This window comes from Protopterus annectens, chromosome 2.part0, assembly GCF_019279795.1.
Source record: "Protopterus annectens isolate FY-2018-M chromosome 2.part0, PAN1.0, whole genome shotgun sequence".
Classification (NCBI taxonomy): Eukaryota; Metazoa; Chordata; order Ceratodontiformes; family Protopteridae; genus Protopterus; species Protopterus annectens.
This window is the reverse complement of record NC_056728.1, coordinates 98069667-98089966: the sequence shown is the minus strand read 5'-3', so window position 1 is coordinate 98089966 and position 20300 is coordinate 98069667. Positions and strand designations below refer to the sequence as shown.

At 41.1% G+C, this 20300-nt stretch overlaps 1 protein-coding gene across 1 annotated transcript in view; it reads right to left on the bottom strand.

Moving 5' to 3' along the window:
• LOC122792978 (arf-GAP with GTPase, ANK repeat and PH domain-containing protein 1-like) overlaps positions 1-20300 on the bottom strand; it is a 2685441-nt gene that overhangs the window by 393185 nt on the left and 2271956 nt on the right. Inside the window, exon 18 of the mRNA XM_044060583.1 lies at positions 7051-7273. Within this exon, the coding sequence (XP_043916518.1) occupies positions 7051-7273 (223 nt within the window). The remainder of the gene's footprint in view (positions 1-7050; positions 7274-20300) is intronic.

Sequence of the window (20300 nt, the reverse complement as noted above, 5' to 3'; positions counted from 1 at the left end):
GCTTAGCAAGTGCCGAGTCGGAGCCGAGGGATCGGCTCCGAACCCATCAAGCAAGAATGAAGGCGAGATTGACAACTTAACATTGAGCCTTTTAAAACTCTTCCATAGAGGAGGCATATATCAAGCAATTTCCAGACAAGGATGCCTTTTAACTTTAGATATGGAAAAGCTGCATCTATGCATACGAAGACCGTAGAAGTGGTACAAAAGTCATACAGAAATAAAATTAATTAGAAACGCAAGCTTCCCAACTGCACAATAGAGGTACAGCCTGTGGGCCTCGTGAATAGGAAACTGCAGACAGGCATCCATTATGTCTAAGGTGACTACAAATCATCCAACAGTAGGAGAAGGACAAAGTGTAAGGAAAGAATCTTGAATTTCATGTCATCACAAACTTGCTAAAGCTAGACAGGTCTAGAAAAGACCTCAGTTGGTCTTCCTTCTCAAGGACAAAGACAAGCTGAACAGCACCCTTCTCCTATTTTGGGGCTAGGATGATTAATACTTCCTTGCAGTCCAACAAGTGAAGAATAAGTCTGGCACAATGCACTGGTTGCTTGGTACAGGTAGCCTGACAATGAAAAGACAGAAATGGGAAAATTCAACTATGCGAATGGTTAATATAAGACCACAATTTCCCTTAACCACACTCTTAGGTCTGAAAGGCCCATCACTCCCAGAAGCAGAGAATTTCTCCCCCAGTAAAAGTTTTCAGAAGGGGACAGAGTGGGGTGGGGAGGAAGTCCTACTTCTGTGGTGGCTCCATTTGCATGTGGAGGACATATGCTTCATCAACCCACTTCCTTGATTCTTGCATTGGATTATCTTCCAATGATGATATTTGCTTTCAAGCTGCCTCTTCCTGTCTATAACTGATCCAGCTTAATTTGCCTATTACAAAAAGCTGTTCTTAAATGGATACTTCAGAAAACACCTGTGACTATGATGATGGAAAATCTGCTTACACACTAGTCTTACATTTTTTCTTATTGCTTAAAATGTCCTATGAAGGGGACCAAAAATATTATTCCTTTAGAAGAGCACATTTAGAAGCATTCCCTTGACATTCTCTGTCAGGACACCAATGGAAAGCCATGCCTGCCTTCTGACTGAAGTCTCAGTGGCAGGCAACCTGATGCAGGCATTTAGGGTGTCACTGTCATATTTTATTTGTTGCCTTCCCACTTTAACTGTTGTTTGAAAAAAGCCTGCCCACTTTTTGTCCTCAAAGAATCATCTTAGATAAACTTAGTTACATCCTCAGTTTGTTTTTGAATATCACCCTGGTTCTGCATCATGCAAGTCTGATTACTTTTTAAAGAACATTTTTATTAAAGTAATAATTTGTACATTACTAACATTTCAGTGAGACCCATCATATTCATGCTACACACATTTCCACTGTCTTGAATATAACTTGCATTTTCCTCATGCAGTTATATCATATGTAAATCCACTTTCAGACATACGTTTTAATCGTTATATTTATTTTGGAGTGAAATCATGTATCACTTAATTTCTTTATTCTCCCATCTTCCTAACTTCTTAGATGGGGTGAAGTTTGGTTGATTTAACCAACATATCTCTTCCACCCACCTCTTTCCCAATATTATTTTTTAATTTTCCTTGTATTCACTGCATACTTAAATACAATGTATACAATTTTGTATTAACAATTTGTATAGGCCCATTTTCTTATACTGTTACTCTTTACCTACTTCTAAATGTGGAGGTTTCTAACCATACCTCTCAACCTCTTAGAGCAAGAAATCTGGACAAAGCCATAAATAAAAGTGGGACAAAGGCCCAAAATAGGGACAATTTTTACATATTGCTCTTACAAACTTACAAAGTTGATAGAAAGCAGGTTTTGCATTAGCATGACTTTTCAGAAGGGTATGAAGTCTGAAACTCAGTTGTCTGCCATTATTTTCTAACCTCAACCTTTAATGATTTGCCACTTATTTGCTAGAAAACCACAATTTTATGAAACACGGACCAAAAATATGAGGCAAAAATCTGTACAGTTGAGAGGTATGTTTCTAACGCCTTTCCTAAAACTTCACACTACCATGAGGCAACATTAAGTTGAAACTCAATCAATGCTCAGTCTCTTCTTTCCCTTGAAATCTTTCTTCTCCTCTATTTGCCTTTTTATCCAATAGCATACATATAAGCTACTGTCCAATTGACTATATTCTTTGATTTCTGTCAATCTGAACTCTGTAAATTTTTAAACATGCAACAATTTCATACACATTATCACTTCACCTATTTTACATTCTCACCATGTCTTATCATTCCCCCTACTTTGGCAAAACATCACATTTACAGTTAATGCAGGAAAAATCACTTATTTACTTAAAGTATTATTTTCATTCCCTCCCTTCCATATTATCTTTGTTATCATTTGTATTACTTTCTGCATTGTCAAAACTATGCTAACTGCACATACTACAGTGTCATCTTCAGATCTGCTCTGCCTTCTTCTGCCAACTCAATTTGCCTAGTTATAGACATTTATTAAATTTTTTTAAATTATGTCACCAGCTGGTAGCACATTTGCATCTGGTGTAGAAGGCTGTGGGTTCTAATCCCACACCAGGTAGAACTAAGATAAGTTGGGAGGTTTGAATAATGGTTAAGGTGTTTTCCTTACAGACACAAGGTGCAGGGTTTGATTCTCACATGGAATAAATGACTAGGCTTAAAATGGCCCACAAGGGCAGTCGGCCTAGTACTATTCTGTCAACCTGTGAAAGCGTTCTTATTATTTCACTGATAATTTGTGTGCACCCTGGTCATCTAAAGCTATGTTTGAATTCAATTTCTCAAAATTTTATTTCTGTTCTCATCATAATCGAACTAAAAAAGTCACATTGTTTTACATTTGTAACATATCTTCAAATAATCTGTTTCTGTTTATGCCACTTCCTCATATTTATCATATATTCATGTTGTAAAGTAGGTAAATGCCAACATTCATCACAAAACTGAACTAAATAGTTTGTCCCAAATACAAAAAGAGAACATCTGCAATTTTATTAAGCACATCATCCAGTATATGCCCCACTTGTTCATATAAAAATTATAATTCCATAATGCAACTTGAGGACCCAATCCATATTCTAACAAATGTATAAACACTTCAGTACACTATTCTGAAGTTCCAATCTAACTTTTAAATTTGATAATACATGCATTTTGAAGTGTAGAAATAACATGCATCTCCCCATTTATAGCAAAGTTCTAAGTAACATGGTCCAAACATGAAGATTAAGACTGCTTTTCAAAACAACTTTACACATCACTCATCCTTAAAAATATACAATTTACTAAAGAACCCCCAGTTTAATAGCTAAAGCCTTTAAAATGAATTGAAACAGTCATTCCATCTACTAGTTTACTACACTTCTAACAAAACTGCAAAAAGTTTGACTTCGGTACAGTAACTTCTCTAGTAGGTCCTCACAACATGGACACAGCAATGCCAACCTTCTCTTGGTTCACTTCCTGATCTACCAGTCATACATCCTCTGAAAGTATTTCCTCTGCCCTGATATGCTCAACTCTGCTATCAGGGGTCTGTAAAGCATTCAGCAATACTTCATTGGAGAGCACAAACTACTACTCTGGTTTTCTTATAATTTAGTGTATTTCACAGCAATTTTTGTTACGTTCTCTATTATTTTTGCTAGAATTCCGGTCAGCTCCTGTTTATTACAAAGTTTTACAGGAGTCTCTGTATCTAATCCAGAGGAATACAATTCAATAATTTTCATTTCTGCCTCAACAGTGATTTCAGCACTCCCTTGCTCTTTTCTCCATATCCTTCAGCATCCACATCTATACAATCTCTCACTGGAAGCATACACTTCACCTCCTGTAAGGATCAGGGGTATTACTCTGGTGTTCTGGCCAAATTTCAACATTTGCATAAATATTACCTTTGGTCTCTACTGACAACAAGGCACGAGCCTAATACAACTAAACTAGTCAACAGTAAAATCATGAAATAAAGACAAAATCCAAAGGGTACTTGCTTCACTCTTGCAATATTGCCTACATGTGACCAGGTAGCCTGGAATAAAATGAATCAGATGGTGGTAAAACATGAATCTGGCTTCAGCCTAATGTCATATGTAACCATTCCACACTGGTGTCCTACGTTCAGTCACTGTTCATAATACTAGTGGCGAAGGAAATAACCCAAACAAAGCCAAATCACACCATAATTTGAAGGGTACTCATTTCTGTTACAAATAATTGCAGGCTTTTGCTGTTTCAACTGTCCTCTGCCAACAACTCTATTTTAATCTGCTTAAACTACCACCACACCTTTCTTGGAATCTCCACACCCTAACTTCCTGTTACTATCACATAAAGATTTTTCAAGTAATCAGACTGTTATAGCTGCTGAATACAGGAACTTTATGTTGAAAGTACAGTTGTGTAAGTAAACATGCAGTAACAGTAGATGTTTGAATGATCACTGCTGCAGTAGCCTAAGCTATATGGGTTATATCTGGCATAGGATATAACAGCTGGCCAGCTTCCAAAGCTTAATGGCACCTTTCACGCGGCGAAAACATTATCAATTACCAACTCGAGCAGAGCTGAAGAAAAGCATATGATAAACCTTGTTCATATCCTAACTTAATCAGTATTGAGAAATATTTTATTTTGGAGTCCTCTGTTGGGAACACCTCCCTTTGAAAATTATTTACATGGAAATTTATTCACAGAAATTTTTGTTTTATCCCTCATAACATCAGCAGACTAAAAAAATATATTTTTAATTGTTAGAAATGAAATAAAAACATTAAAGTCTATTGGCTGCATATATTTTATGAGTATGGCTCACTGAACAACTTTGATACGATATACAAATATTTGGTTAAGCTTTGAGTTTGGACTATTATAAATATATAAATTTTAGTACTGTACACAAAAACATAAATCCATGTTTTGGGCTATTTTTACTGTAGAAAAAAAAAAAGAGGCTGCAACAATTCTGTCCTGTTTTATTTGACAAATTAAAATGTATTGTTAACTTGGCTAATGATAAAGAAAAAAAATAATAAATGTATCATTACACATATTGGATCACAGGAGATTATAGGCTATCGACCCAGAGGTCATTTTAATCCAAGCCTTTTCAACTCAATGGAATACCAAAGAAGCACTAGTCAATAGCCAAGATTGCATTTAGTGATTACTGCCCATGTCTATGAGGGCTGTGGCACTATCCCTAGTAAGAATTTACGGTGCCCATCCACTCATCCAGGTTACTCTTCAACAGTGTCATAAAGGTACTCTGTTTCACATGAATTGGTAACCTGTTCCAAAGACGTGGCAGTCGCTGGGAGATAAATCTGTCCCTCCAGCTCATCCTATTCAAGTTGCAGGCCATATTTAGTTCCCTGGAATGGGTAGCTGTAATCCTGTTTGATTTTCAGATGTGCAGCAAATTCATTAGGTTTGGGTCATAGATTGCTCTGTAAGCCAGGCATAAGTTTCCCCTAAGAAGTCTATACGATACAGAGTATAGTGACAGGGACTTTAGTGGGTCTGTGTAAGGCACCTGCTGGAGACCCTTGATCTTCTTTGTTAGAAACCCCTGAAGTCTCTCTGATTGCTGCAGGTGCTTAGTAGGGTATCTTACTAAGCCTTTGATAGATTTTATTAACCACATACTGGCCCCAATTACATTTATTCAATACCCACACAGTTATTTTTTCTTGGTGTATTTAGATATTTTGCTGGTTGTAATATTATGTTTTGTTCTAGCTTCTATATAAACTCCTTTTCTTTCTATTTTAGACTATAATGGATTGATTTAAATGTTATTCTTATTTCTACGTAACGTAAGCTATTATTTGTAATTATCTGTTTTTACATTGTATATGTTTATTATGCTTAACGCACTGAAATTCAATTAGCCATGCATAATAAAAAATATACAATCACCACATACATTACCCTGGCTTAAGGCACTGTCTCAGAGGCAATCATGGCAGGCTGGAAGATGCCAAATGATAACATCACAATTCTCATAAAACATTATACTTCATATATACTGCGATACGTCATATAACCTAAGCAATATTACATAAATTATTCAATTCCTGCCTTTTTTGCCTATGTCACAAGTGATAATTCAATAAAGATGTTTAAAAAAAGCAAAATTTCTATCTCGGCAATAATAATAATAAAAGGCTCCCTTAGCATCACCTAGGAGAAGGAGAGATCAAGTTTTCTGTGCAGCTCAGAGCTTGCAATATCAAAGCACAAAGTACATACACAGTTGAGGATTGCTTAATGAAGCAACCTGCTTTATATAAAATTTAAAACGTTTGGCAGCTGTTTTAACACATTCAGTTGTTTGAAGGTCTGTAAAAGGTTGTTCAGCTGAAAATTCAATAGTTTTTAATTTGTAGAGTTTTATGTTTTTTTAAAATATAAATAGTTTCTTGTATTCGCAGAGATGCAAAAACTTTGTTTTGAGTATAGTGACAGGGACTTCAGTCGGTCTGTGTAAGGCACATTACAGTTACTACGGCACCTGCTACGTTAATTTGCTACTACTCTGGTGGTGTTTGAAACAACAGCAGAATCATCTAGACACTGCTGCCATCTGTATTACAAAAATAAATTTCTGTACAAATGACAAGTGCATAACCCCACACTCTGAAACATTCCAACCAGATGACATTTTCTTATATATCACAATTCTAGTTTAGTATACAGGTATGTGTCACTTAGCTGCTAAGAATGACTAGCAGCAATTAGCCGGTAACAGTATAATTATTTTACAAAACAAGTCAGTTTTGGGAAACTGTCAAACCAATATTTCCAATTCAGTACCCACTAAAATTAAATGCTGCACATATACTTTAAGGATATATAAAATGATCACATGGAAATAAAAAAACTGATAAAAGGATGATACTAGTCTCTCTGAGCTCACATTAAAATAAGCCATCTATTAACAATCTGGACAATTGTGCAAATGAACTTCAAATTTAAAATTATTAAATGACATACCTTGTGCAATCTGGAGATGGTTTGACACGACCCTGAGTGTTTGCTTCCCATACACTGTTGGCTACCTCATTTCCAATTGCTGTCATTACCCTGATGAGGTCCAATGACCAGTCATCCAAATCCAGTGAGCGAACACGAGAGAGGTGCGTGCCAAGGTTACGATGAATACCTGAGCATTCAATGCAGATAAGAGCTCCAAGGTTTAAACTCGCCCAGTCAGGGTCTAGAAGAAAAGATGTGTTCCATCATACTTTTGGATGCACAGATATTAAACAATTTTAAATTACAAAAAAAAGCCAAAGAAGAATTGTGCTGGATTATAAATCGAACTATTTCGAATGGAAAATGAATATGGAATTACCTTAATCTATAACTATGCCCAAAAATGATAAGTCGGTTGCTCAAGTGTTTTTTTATCTGCCGCCGTATTAAATCATATCAAATCATATCATTACAACATGCTGCTTAAACAAAGTTCGCAGATGACTGCAAACTGGGAGCCATTACTGAATCCTCAAATGATGTAGATACTCTACAAAAGGGCCTTACAGAAACAGATGTTTGGTGCCAGAGCCATGTGCTCAAGCTCAATGCCAAGAAATGTATAGTTATCCCCTTTGGGAAAAAAAACATGTACCCGTGAATTACCAATAGGTGGCAGTACACTAAACACCGAAAATGTGATAAGAGACTTGGGGACACAGGTGGTCAGTGGTCTCAGCTTCGATAACCACATCACCACAACAGTCAGGAAATCCTTCTATGTGGCACACCTCATCACTAAGGGCTTTTCATCCAGAAAAAAGGAGGCCATTGTCCCACTGTACTCATCCTCATTAGACCCATTATAGAATACAACGCCCTGTTTGGTATGTACCTCTCAAGACATCTGCAACAACTGGAAAGGCCGCAGAAATACCTCACTAAAAGAATCACAGGCCTAAAGCAGATGCCCTATGCTGACCGCCTTAAAAAACTCCAGCTATACTCTGTCGCATATTGTCTACTCAGAGGCGATCTCTTCTTAACATACAAGGCCATGTCAAACCCAGAGCTATTGGACATGCTACAAGTAAAGAAACCCCAATCCCTCAGAGCCACACGCTCCAGAGATCTAAACCCTGTCATCACAGTAAACAAAACATGCTGCAGGGATAGGTTCCTGACCCAGAGACTCCCCAGACTCTGGAATAGACTGTCCATACATGTCATGCATGAAGAATGATTTGTAAATGGGGCAAATTGGTGTGGCTGTTGGCAATATGTTTCTCTGCAGTCAGGGAAAAGTGTCTGTGCCTGTGTGTGTAAAATACTATTTGACAATTTTCAGTTACGATTGGTAATTCAGTACTGCAAAGCAGATTTCTGCAAGGCAGGTGTTAGCTATTACCCAAAATAACAGAGCACATTTACTGTATGCTGTTAAGGTCAACTGCTCATGGCGTACTACTTAGTGGTAACTGGTGGGATTATATGCCCTTTTCATCATACAGAATTACAGATCAGCAGTAAAAATCACAAAATGCCAGCCCCTATGTTTGTATTTTTTTTAATTTTGGTAAAGTTCTCATCTTTTAAGCACTGTAACTAAATGTTACATGTTAAACTGAGATGGTAGGCTGCTCACAGATAAATGGTGAAAAGGAAGGATTTTCAAGGAAATACAGTGGTCATCACTTGCTGAAACAGGTGCTATAAAAATAAGACGGCATGGGTCTGTGGAATCTGGAGCCTTTAAACAGGCCAAATTGAAAACATAAAGAGGTAAGATTCAAGTTGTGAAATTAAATCACCAGGCCAAATGTGAAAAGAAAGGGAAGTAATATTAAAATTCCAGAATAAAAATCTTTTCATCAAAGTGGTTTTTAATAGGCGAGTCATCTTGCAGCTTCCCTTAGATTTCCCGGACTTTCAAATAGATGAAACTTAAACGAGGAAAAAAAAGTCGAAGCTTCAGCTAGTTAGATAAACTTGGGGGGGATCTCCTCTGCATTCCCCAGACCCTCTAACTTAAGTATACTAAATCCATAATTTGTTCTGTTATTTGACATTTGTCCACCAGGTAAGTCCTTTGGTATAGTGACCCTTCTCAGCCATGACCTGGGCTCTGAGAGCAGTTTGTATAACACAGAATGTTCAAACATTGGACAAAAAGTAAATCATATTTGGTAATACATAGTCTTCTCACACAATGACATTCTGAAATCACAGTACACTTAGATAAAGAGACACATTATATTACATTATTTACAAACAGGGACAGCTACATACATGCAGATAGATTGTTGTATAATTGTACAACTGCAGAGAAAAAAGAAAACACCTAAGAGAGTAAACCGAAACTACACTACACCAGCAGTCATTTTCTGTATAAAACACTGATCACCAATTAACACTTGCAAATAGAAATCAACAGTTTGAAACATTGTCCAGTTTCAGCTTGAGAAAGAGTAAAGTAATGTACTTTGCAAAATGCTTTAGCTTCTGAAAAAGCCTACACTTTGTGTGCTTCATGTGAATGCAGGAAAACATGGGATGGATTCTTAAAATAACAGAGTGGAGATACTTGCTCAATTAAGGTTAAATGGATCTTACATGTCCATTTTGCAAGGCAGTCTGAATTTCTAGCTAGTCGCAAAAAATCGTGTTTTTCAATTTATAGATACTTATTTGCAAATTTCTGCTGAAGAACCATGCACAAACGTGAAAAATCAGTCTGCAGTTGGGACAGAATTTTCTGAGCTTTTTTTATCTTCTAAACACTTATTAGGTCAACTATGTATTAAAATGTTCACTAATGTGATGTTATTCATAAAAAGAAAACATTATTCCAGTAGAGGAATTTGTGTGATTTATAAACTACTCACAGTAAGACGTTGTCCTGTTCGATTCTCAGCTACATCATCTTCTGTGTGGAGACATGCATGAATGGGCATACCTGCGTTGAAGGTTGTGCATCAGGGCTGGCAACTCGGCATGTAAAAATCTACTGCCAATCATTAGCGGACTGGAGTTCCGCTGTGGCGACCCCTAACCGGGAAAAGCCGAAAGACACAAACAAACAATGTTAAACTACTACTTCCCTGTTGTGAAGGTTGTTGGTAATTACATGCACTTTCAGAAATGTCACAAAAGCAAATTATTTTAGCAGCAGAGTGGTCAGCATTATCAAATTACTTTTTAAAAACATAAAAGTTGCACCTATAAGTAGGCTTACTTGTGGCCACAGAGCATCCGCAGAGCAGTTGCAGCACTGCAGCTAGGTGTAAATCCATACTGGTTAACTGGCAGTACACTGTACTTGTAGTTACACTCTATAGGCTTTGTACACTACTACTCCCCGATTTTGACAGACTAGGGATGTGTGAGTTAGGTAAACTCTTTAGGTAAGGCAAGGTGGTTTGTCTCAGGAAGCAGAGTAATGATGCTCAATTTCCAAATGGAGTGTAAGGTGATGGTGCTTGCAGTAAATTTGAAGACATAAGCAAATGTTTTGGCAGTAGAGGTGATAAGAATTTAAGAATGGGGGTTAGCATCATTACTTCTGCTGTGACAGAGTTGGACATACATGTTCTTAAAGCATTTTGCCTGAAGAGTTTTTCTGGGAGAAAAAGGGATGTGGGAAAGGTTGTAAAGTGGATTCAAAACAGACAAAAGTCATCATTATTTATGTAATACAAACTTGAAAATCAAAAAGGAATTATTATGGAGTAAAGGAAGAAAAGATGTCATCTTGTTTTTGTATATTTCAAAGGTTGGAAAACTTACCATTGCTATTTCAATGCTCATAATTGGAAGACACAGACAGGATATTTGGTCCTGGCTATAAAGATTATATTTGGGCACTAAAAGGATTATATGCAAATGTATTGATAACAAATAACAGTCATACTAGGGCGGTGCAGTAGTGCAGCGGTTAATGCTGTCGCCTCACAGCAAGATGTTCTCCGGTTCGATTCTCGGCTGGGGTGCCTTCTGTGTGGAGTTTGCATGTTCTCCCTGCATTCGCGTGGGTTTCCTCCGGGTACTCCGGTTTCCTCCCACATTCTAAAGACATGCTTCTGGAGCGTTTCTCCCTGGGCCTCTGCTGAAAACAGGATCTGTGGAATCTAGTTGGACTTTCCCGGTCAACAAATGTTAAATAAAATAAAATAAATAAATAAATAAATACTATTTTGAAGTGTCTAATGCTCTGCTAAGAATCTTCGGAACTCGGGAAAGGTGCTCTTGATAAACAGCAGCTATTTTTAATTTAGTAATGTATTTAAGAGCTTCACACATGGTGAAATAACTGATAACGTTAACTTAACATATCATTTTATCATAAAAAATGTAATGCTTTTCAGACTAGAAAACAGTGTACTGCCATAAATTATTGCATCCCAATGGCTGATACAATAAGGAAAAATAAGTTATGTCTTACCATAATGTTCCATCTGTATTGTTGATCCTCGTTCAGTCATAACGCATGGGTATCGGTTCCGACCTCGGAACCGAGCCGGCCATTTTCCAAACTCGCGTCAGCATCAAACTCTCAAGCTAAACTCTTACTCACAATCCCCCTCTCCCTGTTACCTCAGACTGAGTTTGCAAGTCAAAGAAGGTAGAGGCTACTTCTGGTCAAATAACCTAAGAGAACTGGATGGTGAGATCCACTAGAAAGCACAGGAGGGGGAAGGAGGGAGGGTCGTAATGACTGAACGAGGATCAACAATACAGATGGAACGTTATGGTAAGACATAACTTCTTTATCTGATATTGTTAATCCTCGTTCATTCCTTATGCATGGGACAGTGTCCCCAGCTACCTCTACTCCTGGGAGGCTCTCATGGAAAGACATTCCTGAGCACCATAGAACCAAAAGATGCTCTTCCCCTGGAGGCCAAATCCAATTTGTAATGATTGATGAAGGTATGAGACATAGCCCAAGTTGCAGCTGCACAGATGTCATGTAAAGAAGCTCTGGCATGGAAGGTAGCAGAAGTTGCCACCGACCTTGTCGAATGAGCTTTCATGGTAGTAGGCAACGAGATATTACATTGTGTATAAATGAAGGTCACACAGTCCTTCAACCATCTAGCTAATGTGACCTTAGCAACAGCAGATCCTAATCTAGGTCCAGAAAAGGCCAAAAACAACTGGCCAGATTTATGAAAGGGTTTAGTCCTGTTTAAGTAAAAATGGATTTGCCTGTGGATATCTAGGGTATGTAGGCAATACTGTCCTTTGTTTGAATGATTGGGAAAGAAAACTGGCAATTCAATGGCTTGATTAAGGGACATTTCAGAGATCACGTTAGGCAGAAATGACAGATTAGTTCTCAGAGACACTCTATCTCTATGAAAAATCAAGTATGGACTCTTGATACATAAAGCTTGAAGCTCAGAAATACGTCTGGCATCCATGACAAATACTTGAGGTTGCAAGAAGAGGCTGGTTCGAAAGGTGACATTGTCAGAGCTTGTCGAACTACTGATAAATCCCATTGTTGAACAGGTTCTCTAAAATGAGGCTTCAGATGATTCATACCTTTTATGAAGGTCTTGCACAATTTATGCACTTTATGGGACATAAGAGAGGAATCTTGGACACCCTCATGAAAATTAGAAATTGCAGCCAAATTAACTCTAATGGTAGAGGCCGACAGACCCGATTGAAAAAGGTCAGCTAGATAGTCTAGTATTATCGACACTGGTGCTGAAAAGGGGTCTACTTGTTTATCTTTCAGCAAACAGGTAAATCTTTTCCGCTTGCTCAGATAAGTAATTCTAGTGGAAGACTTATGAGAAGCAATGAGAATATCACGTACTGGTAAAGAAAGATCATGCTGCCTGGCAATCAAGGGAATTGGAGTAGCCAAGCCATGAACTTCAGGCTGTTCAAGCTGGGATAAATCAGTTTCTGTGGATGTGAGATCAACTCCGGGGTTGGATGGAGAATCCATGGTAGATCTAGTAGGTGAGGCCAAAGGAAGGGGAACCAAATCTGTCGAGGCCAATATGGTGTTATGAGGATCACCTTGCTCTTCAAATGACTGGCTTTCTTCAGAAACTGGCGAATGAGGGAAAAGGGTGGAAATGCGTAAAGAAGACCCGAGGGCCAATCATGGACTAGAGCGTCCCTGGGTGACTGCCCGGGGGGAATCAGGGCAAAGTAGTTGCTGCATTTGTAGTTGGTTGGGGATACAAAGAGGTCACAGCAAGGACAGCCCCAGCGGTGGAAGATCTCCACCGCTATCAAGGGATTCAGGGACCACTCATGAGGTTGAAGAATGCACCTGCTGAATCGGTCTGCTATCACGTTGGAACTCCTGGGAATGTGCGTTGCTAGAAGAAAACGGTTGGTAGCCATCACCCATTGCCATATCCTCATGGCCTCTTGATAAAGGGGGTAAGATTTGGTTCCACCTTGCTCGTTGATGTACCAGACCACCGCCATGTTTTCTGATTGAATTGCAATTGTCCCAGACGGCAGCAGGGGATGGAATGCTTGCAATGCCAGAAGCACCACCCTCAGCTCTAGAACATTTATATGCAGATGGGCCTCCAGTTCGGACCAAGTGCCTTGGACTGTCTGTCCCTGACATAGCTCCCCCCACCCCATTAGGGAGGCATCCATGGTCACCGTGGCCTTGGGTTGCTGGGGGGAGAAGGGGCGAGACCATTGTGAGAGATTGTGTGTCATCCACCAATTTAAATCCTGTCTGCACCTGTGGGTTACTTGAATCATGGCTGAAAGAGGATGCTGAAAAGGATACTACTGGGTGAGCAGTAGCCATTGTAGAAGCCTCATGTGAAACCTGGCCAGGGGAACAATGGTGACGGAGGCTGCCATGGAACCCAACAGCTGTAGAACTGAGTTAACCGTGGATTTTTCCTTTGAAAGGATTGGAATTAGTTCTTGCTTTATCCTGTGCTCTGGAATAGCAACTCTCCAGTTTTTTGTGTCCAAGATAACCCCTATGAACTCTGTCGACTGAGATGGGGTGAGACTGGATTTTTGCAAGTTTATGGTTATGCCTAGCCTTTGAGCAGCGAGGAGAGAGTATGCCAGGGCTTTTTCCAGTAGATGTCTGGTGGGGGCGGAAATGAGCCAGTCGTCTAGGTATGGAAACACCTAGAATCCCTGAAGTCGCAAGTGAGCTGTGACAACTGCCATGCACTTTGTGAACACTCTGGGGGCTGTAGAGAGTCCAAAGGGCAGTACTCTGAACTGGTAGTGACTGGCTCCCGCACAGAAATCTTCTTGATGGCCTGTCCATCTTTATGTGGTAGTACACATCTTGAAGATCTATAGAGCACATCCAATTGTCTTTTTCCAAAAGTGGGAAGATAGACTGAATTGTGACCATCTGGAATTTTTGTACTCTCATAAACTTGTTTAATACACTGAGATCCAAAATTGGTCTGCAGTTCCCGGTTTTCTTTGGCACCAAAAATAGTCTTGAGTAGAATCCGGATCCTATCTGGTCTGGAGGGACTACTTGGATGACTCTCTTTCTTAGCAGCTTTTCTATCTCTAGTGCTGCTTCTTCCCATTGACTGGGTGGAACGTCGGGAAGATTTTTTGAAGGGACGGGACAAAGATCGAAGGGGATATGATAACCTCTGGTTATAATCCTTTGTACCCAAGAATTGGTGGTGATGGTTAGCCAGGCAGAAGGGTACAAGGAGAAACGTCCCCCAACCACCTCCAGAGGAAAGGAGTTGGGCCGCTCTTCAGGAGCGCTGGTAGGATTGACCAGGGAAAGAATCCCTGGAACCCTGGTAACACGGACCCCCTCTGCCCCGAAAGGAGCGTCTTCCCTGTGAGTTTACCCCTCTGCCTCTGGGGGAGAACTCGGCCTGTGTGTCATGGAAAAGACCCATATCTTCCCACTCTTTTGGTTTCAGGAGAAAGCACATTGAGGGGAGGAATAACGGACACCTACGGCAAAAAGGGTCTTACCGTCCTGTTCACATCTGGCCAGTGTGCTTTTAGCTTTGGGCCCAAACTACGATGAGGCCTCAATGGGGGCATTAAGAAAGGAAGACTTAAAGGGTTCTGCGAAGTTGCACAAGCGCATCCAGGTGTGTTGTCTCATGACTGCAGCTGAACCCGCTGCCCTAGCTGCTCCTTCTGATGTGTGAGATATCAGTCGCATAGAGGAGTTAGATATAGATTCAATGGTGGCTAGCTGAGAGGCCACTTTGTCACGGACCTCATCAGGCACGACACCAGCCAAGGTTTCAGAGAGCTCAGAAACCAGATCCCTTTGAAGCCTGGTAAAATGTGCCATATAATTCGGGGACCTGATAGCAAAGGTCACTGAAGCAAAGGTGCGCTTCCCTATCCTGTCCAGGGCCCAGGACTCTTTGTTAGGCGGATGGACAGTCTGGCTTTCTTCTTCTGCCAGATCCTTTTTTTTTGTCGCGGCCGCCACCCACCACCAAAGCATCCATAGGAAGACCTTTGGACCAATGGGGATCTGAAGCAGGAGGGGACAAGAGCTTATCTGGCCTCTGGAGAATAGCTTTGATGGTATCAGGAGCCTTTCAAGCAAGCTGCACGATGAGCTGGACAAGTTCATCGGCAGATGGAGTAACCCAGGAGGTAGGGGGCCGGGCGCGAAAGGCCTGCAGGAACACAGATTCTTCAGAGGTCAGATTAAGGACTGCCAGTCACCTCTCTGTTTCAGGATTTCGAGGATATCACCAAAGGATACCTCAGAGGGTGACCGAGGAGATCCTTCCCCCTCATCGAAATCTGTGTCTTTGGTGATTGACTCCTCTATGGAGTCCATGTGCTTCTTCTTACACGAACTCTTCCGGTGGACCTCCTCAGCGAGAGAAGCCGGACAGGACAGCGGAAAAGGGGATTCCTGAGGGAATATGTCTTGCGGCCCTTGCACCCGGTGTCCACTAGGTGCAACTTGTGAAACCAGTGTATTAGAGGAGGGCGGAGCTATAGACAGTCCGGTATCACCAGCAGCAGCAAAAGCCTTCTCCATCAGTTGGAAGGCTGGTCCACCTGAAGAGGAGTGCATGTCTAGGACAGGGGTCACCCCTCCCCTAAGTGGCTCAGTCTGCCAACCCGGAGTCCTTGGATGGCTGTGGAGCAGCAAAAGTACAGTTTTGTACCTACCATAAATGTAGATGTTCGAAGATCCACATTGCTGCAGTCCTTACACTTGGGTAGTCCGCTGTCCTCGGTCGGCCCGAATATCAAAGTATAAGGCTGACGTCGGTCAGGGCGCATTTGACTGACGTCAGAACGTCAGGGTACAAATGCGCATGACCGACGTCATATCCTCAGTCTTTTCTTGCCCCAGATGTCAGAAGACCCTAAAAATAAAGGTCAAAACCAAAAGACAGCAAACAACCAACCAACCACCCTTGCACCAACTATATGTACAATATATACAATATACACAAAATGTACAACCCAACCCACACAACCACCTCTAACTACAGAGGGGAAGGAGGGAGGGTAAATTGGACTGCAGCAATGTGGATCTTCGAACATCTACATTTATGGTAGGTACAAAACTGTACTATGTTCTTCATCTCACATTGCTGCAGTCCTTACTTGGGTAGAATCCCAAAGCAGAGGTAAGGGAGGATGGCTAACTACAAGGAAGCAGGAGCTGCCAAAATGCCCTGCAAAACAGCAGTGGCAAAACCAGCCCTGGACTTAGAGTAAAGTGGCAGGTGATAATGCTTAGAGAAAGTATGCACAGAACTCCAAGTAGCTGCCTCCAAAATATCCTTGGTTGCCACTCCCTCAAAAGCTGTTGAAGTGGCAGTAGCCCTAGTGGAATGAGGCCTAATCCCAGCTGGAATCTCCTTGCCATGATGGGAATAACAGAAAGCAATGCAAAACCCAATCCACTTAGAAATAGTTTGTTTCGATACAGGCTTGCCCTGAGAACTCAAAGCAAAAGAAACAAACAACTGCTGAGACTGCCTGAAACCTTTAGTTCTGTCCAAATAATAGCAACTGCCTGTGGACATCTAAAGTGTGCAAAATCTTTTCCCCTTTATTTTGGGGATTTGCATAAAAAGTAGGCAAATGAATAGTTTGGTTTAAAGCCACACTAGAAACCACCTTAGGCATAAAGGAAGGATTAGTACGTAATGATACCCTATCCTTATGGAAAATTAAGAAAGGCTCAACCGCCATAAGGGCCTGTAATTCAGAAACCCTTCTTGCAGAGGTAATGGCCAACAAAAAAGCAGTCTTCCATGATAAATATTTCAACTCAGCAGTAGCTGCAGGCTCAAAAGGTTGTAGAGTGAGTTTCTCCAACACAAAATTGAGATCCCAAGCAGGAGTAGGAGCTCTTCGTGGGGGTCTTATATTCTCTGCCCCTCTAAGAAATTGCTTGAACAAAGGATGAGAAAACAATGGTGGGTTGCAATCATAGTGAGCTGAAATTGCTGCAGCATGAACTTTAATAGAAGAGAAAGACAAACCTTTGTCTAGCAACTCAGTAAGATATTGAAGAGCCACACACAAATTAGGCTCAGAAACATCAAAATCTTTGCACTCCAAAACAAAAATCTCTTCCATTTGTCTGCGTACACTTTCCTTGTACTAGGCCTCCTAGCTTCCAAAATAACATTTAAAACTTGCTGAGGAAGTGGAGGCCCACTATGGTTCAAAACAGAATATGCCAGGCTGTTAGGTGCAGAGAGTGAAGCTTGACATTTAGCAAATGGCTGTCCTCCTGCGACAATAGGTGTGGAATCGAAGGCAAAGGCCATGGAGGCTTCCGTACCAGACTTCTCAGTAATGGGTACCAGTGTTGTCGAGGCCAATCCGGAGCTATCAAAATCATCCTTGGCTTGTCCTGTCTGACCTTTAGAAGTACCTTTAGGAGGAGAGGCAGAGGTGGAAAGGCATACACATGAAGATTGCCCCAATTGAAAGAAAGAGCATCCACTCTCCAAGCTGTGGGATGAAACCTTTTTGTGCAAAACCTTGGCAGCTGATGGTTTAGTGGAGAAGCAAACAGATCTATGTCTGGAGTTCCCCATGACACTGTCAATTTCTGAAATACATGAGGATCCAATTTCCACTCGTGGGGATCCATAATTCGTCTGCTCAACACATCTGCTATGGAGTTCTGTGCTCCTGGCAGAAACCTTGCCTGAAGATTGAGCTGTAAACTGAGAGCAGTCTCCCACAAAATCATTGCTTGCCTGCATAGAGGATAAGAATGTGTTCCCCCTTGCTTGTTGATGTACCACATGACAGTTGTGTTGTCTGTTAGAATCAACACCTGCCCTGGAAGAAGTAATTCCTTGAAAGCAATTAATGCAAACTGGACTGCTAACATCTCCTTCATGTTGATATGTAGATGTTGTAGTCTGACAGGCCACTTGTTTTGTATCCACTTTCCATTTAGATGAGCTTCCCAAGCTTTGTCTGAGGCATCTGTCGTTAAAATCTGACTCGCCTCTGGCCGGGTCACAGAGAGTCCCTTGTTTAGGTGACATTCCTGAGCCCACCACAAAAATTCCTTTTGAATGCAAGGTATTATTTGAATGACAGTGTCCAGATCCTGGCAGTGCTGTGTCCATACATTTTGAGATACCACTGTAGCTTCCTCATATGCAGTTTGGCATTGGGAAGTACCAGAATACAAGATGCCATGAACCCTAAGGCTTGAAGGACTGTCCTTGCAGTCAGCCCGGACTGATGAGATAGTTGATGGAAGTAAAGGGATAGACTCTTTTGTTTGTCCGGGGTTAAAAAGGCCATCTGGGATGCTGTATTCAGTCTCACACCCAGAAAGCACATGTCTTGAGAGGGTACTAGACTGGACTTTATTTCGTTCACAGAATACCCTAGGCATCTTAGCACTGCTATCACATAATCCAAATGATGAAGAAGCTCTTCTCTTCCTTGAGCCAGAATTAGGCAGTCATCCAAATAAGGATAGATCTGTATTCCTTTTAGCCTGAAGAAAGCTATCACTGGAGCCAGAACTTTCGTGAACACTCTGGGCGCAGTAGATAAGCCAAAGGGCAATGCAGAGAACTGATAGTGAGAAGTCCCAGCTCGAAAACGCAGATACTTTCTGCAACTTAGTCTGATAGGAACATGAAGGTAAGCCTCCTTGAGATCCAAAGTTACCATCCAATGATCTTTGCCCAGCAGAGGTAAAAGCTGCTGCAACGTCAACATTTTGAACTTGGGAATGTCCAGATAAGTGTTGAGGATAGATAAATCCAAAATTGGTCTCCACGTGTTCCCCTTCTTTGGTACTAGGAACAGGCGAGAATAAAATCCTAGGCCCACTTCTGGCAGAGGGACCGGCTGTATGGCCCCTAGTCGGAGCAACAGAGAAACCTGTTTGTGAGCCTCTATTCTTTGTTGAGGAGGAACGTCTGGCATGCCTTTGAAAGGAGGCAAGGTATGGAAATAAAACCTGTAGCCGTGGTGTATGATATCCAATACCCATCTGTCCTGGGTAATCAAACTCCAATTCTCTTTGAAAAGTGCCAACCTTCCCCCCAAAGGTGCTGCCAGGCAGCAGGCTCTGGCAGCTGAAAAGGTAGGTCATTGGGTCTGCTTACGAAAGGACTGACCCCTGCCCTCACCAAGCCTGTGCAGGAGAACTCCCTGTTCTAGGCCTGAAAGAGCCCTGAGCTCTGCCCTTACCACGTCTAGATCTACCCCTAGACTGTGAATCATAAGAAGGATATGTCCACCCTTTAGTAGGCCAATTTCTACTAAACTTTGGAGGCTGGACCTGCAAAAAATCTTTAACAGTCTGCATAGACTTAGCCTTGTCTTCCATTTTCTTTAAAACTGTCTCAACAGGAGGACCAAACAACACGTCAGATTGTAAAGGAGCATCTAAAATCCTTGTTTTAACATGTTCAGACAAATTCTGATCCCTCAGCCAGGCGTGCCTGCGAAGAACTGACCCAGTGGCAGCCCCCCTAGACGAGGCCTGTACAGCATCAAAACCACATTGCAAAGAATGCTTACCCACCTGTTCAGAAACATGCACTAAATCTTGCAACTCCTTACAATCAATACCTACTGCCAGAGCATCAACCTTAGATTTCAATTGTGAAAGGAGATAATTTTGGTATTTCAACATGTGAAACTGGTAATTCAGAGCCCTCATAGCAAGAGTGGAAGAAGTATAGACTTTCTTGCCCCATCTATCCAAGGCCCTAGCCTCCTTGTCTGTAGGAACCGGATTCTTAACAACAGAAGCCTTAATACCTTTAGGCCCATGGCTAACAGTTTCT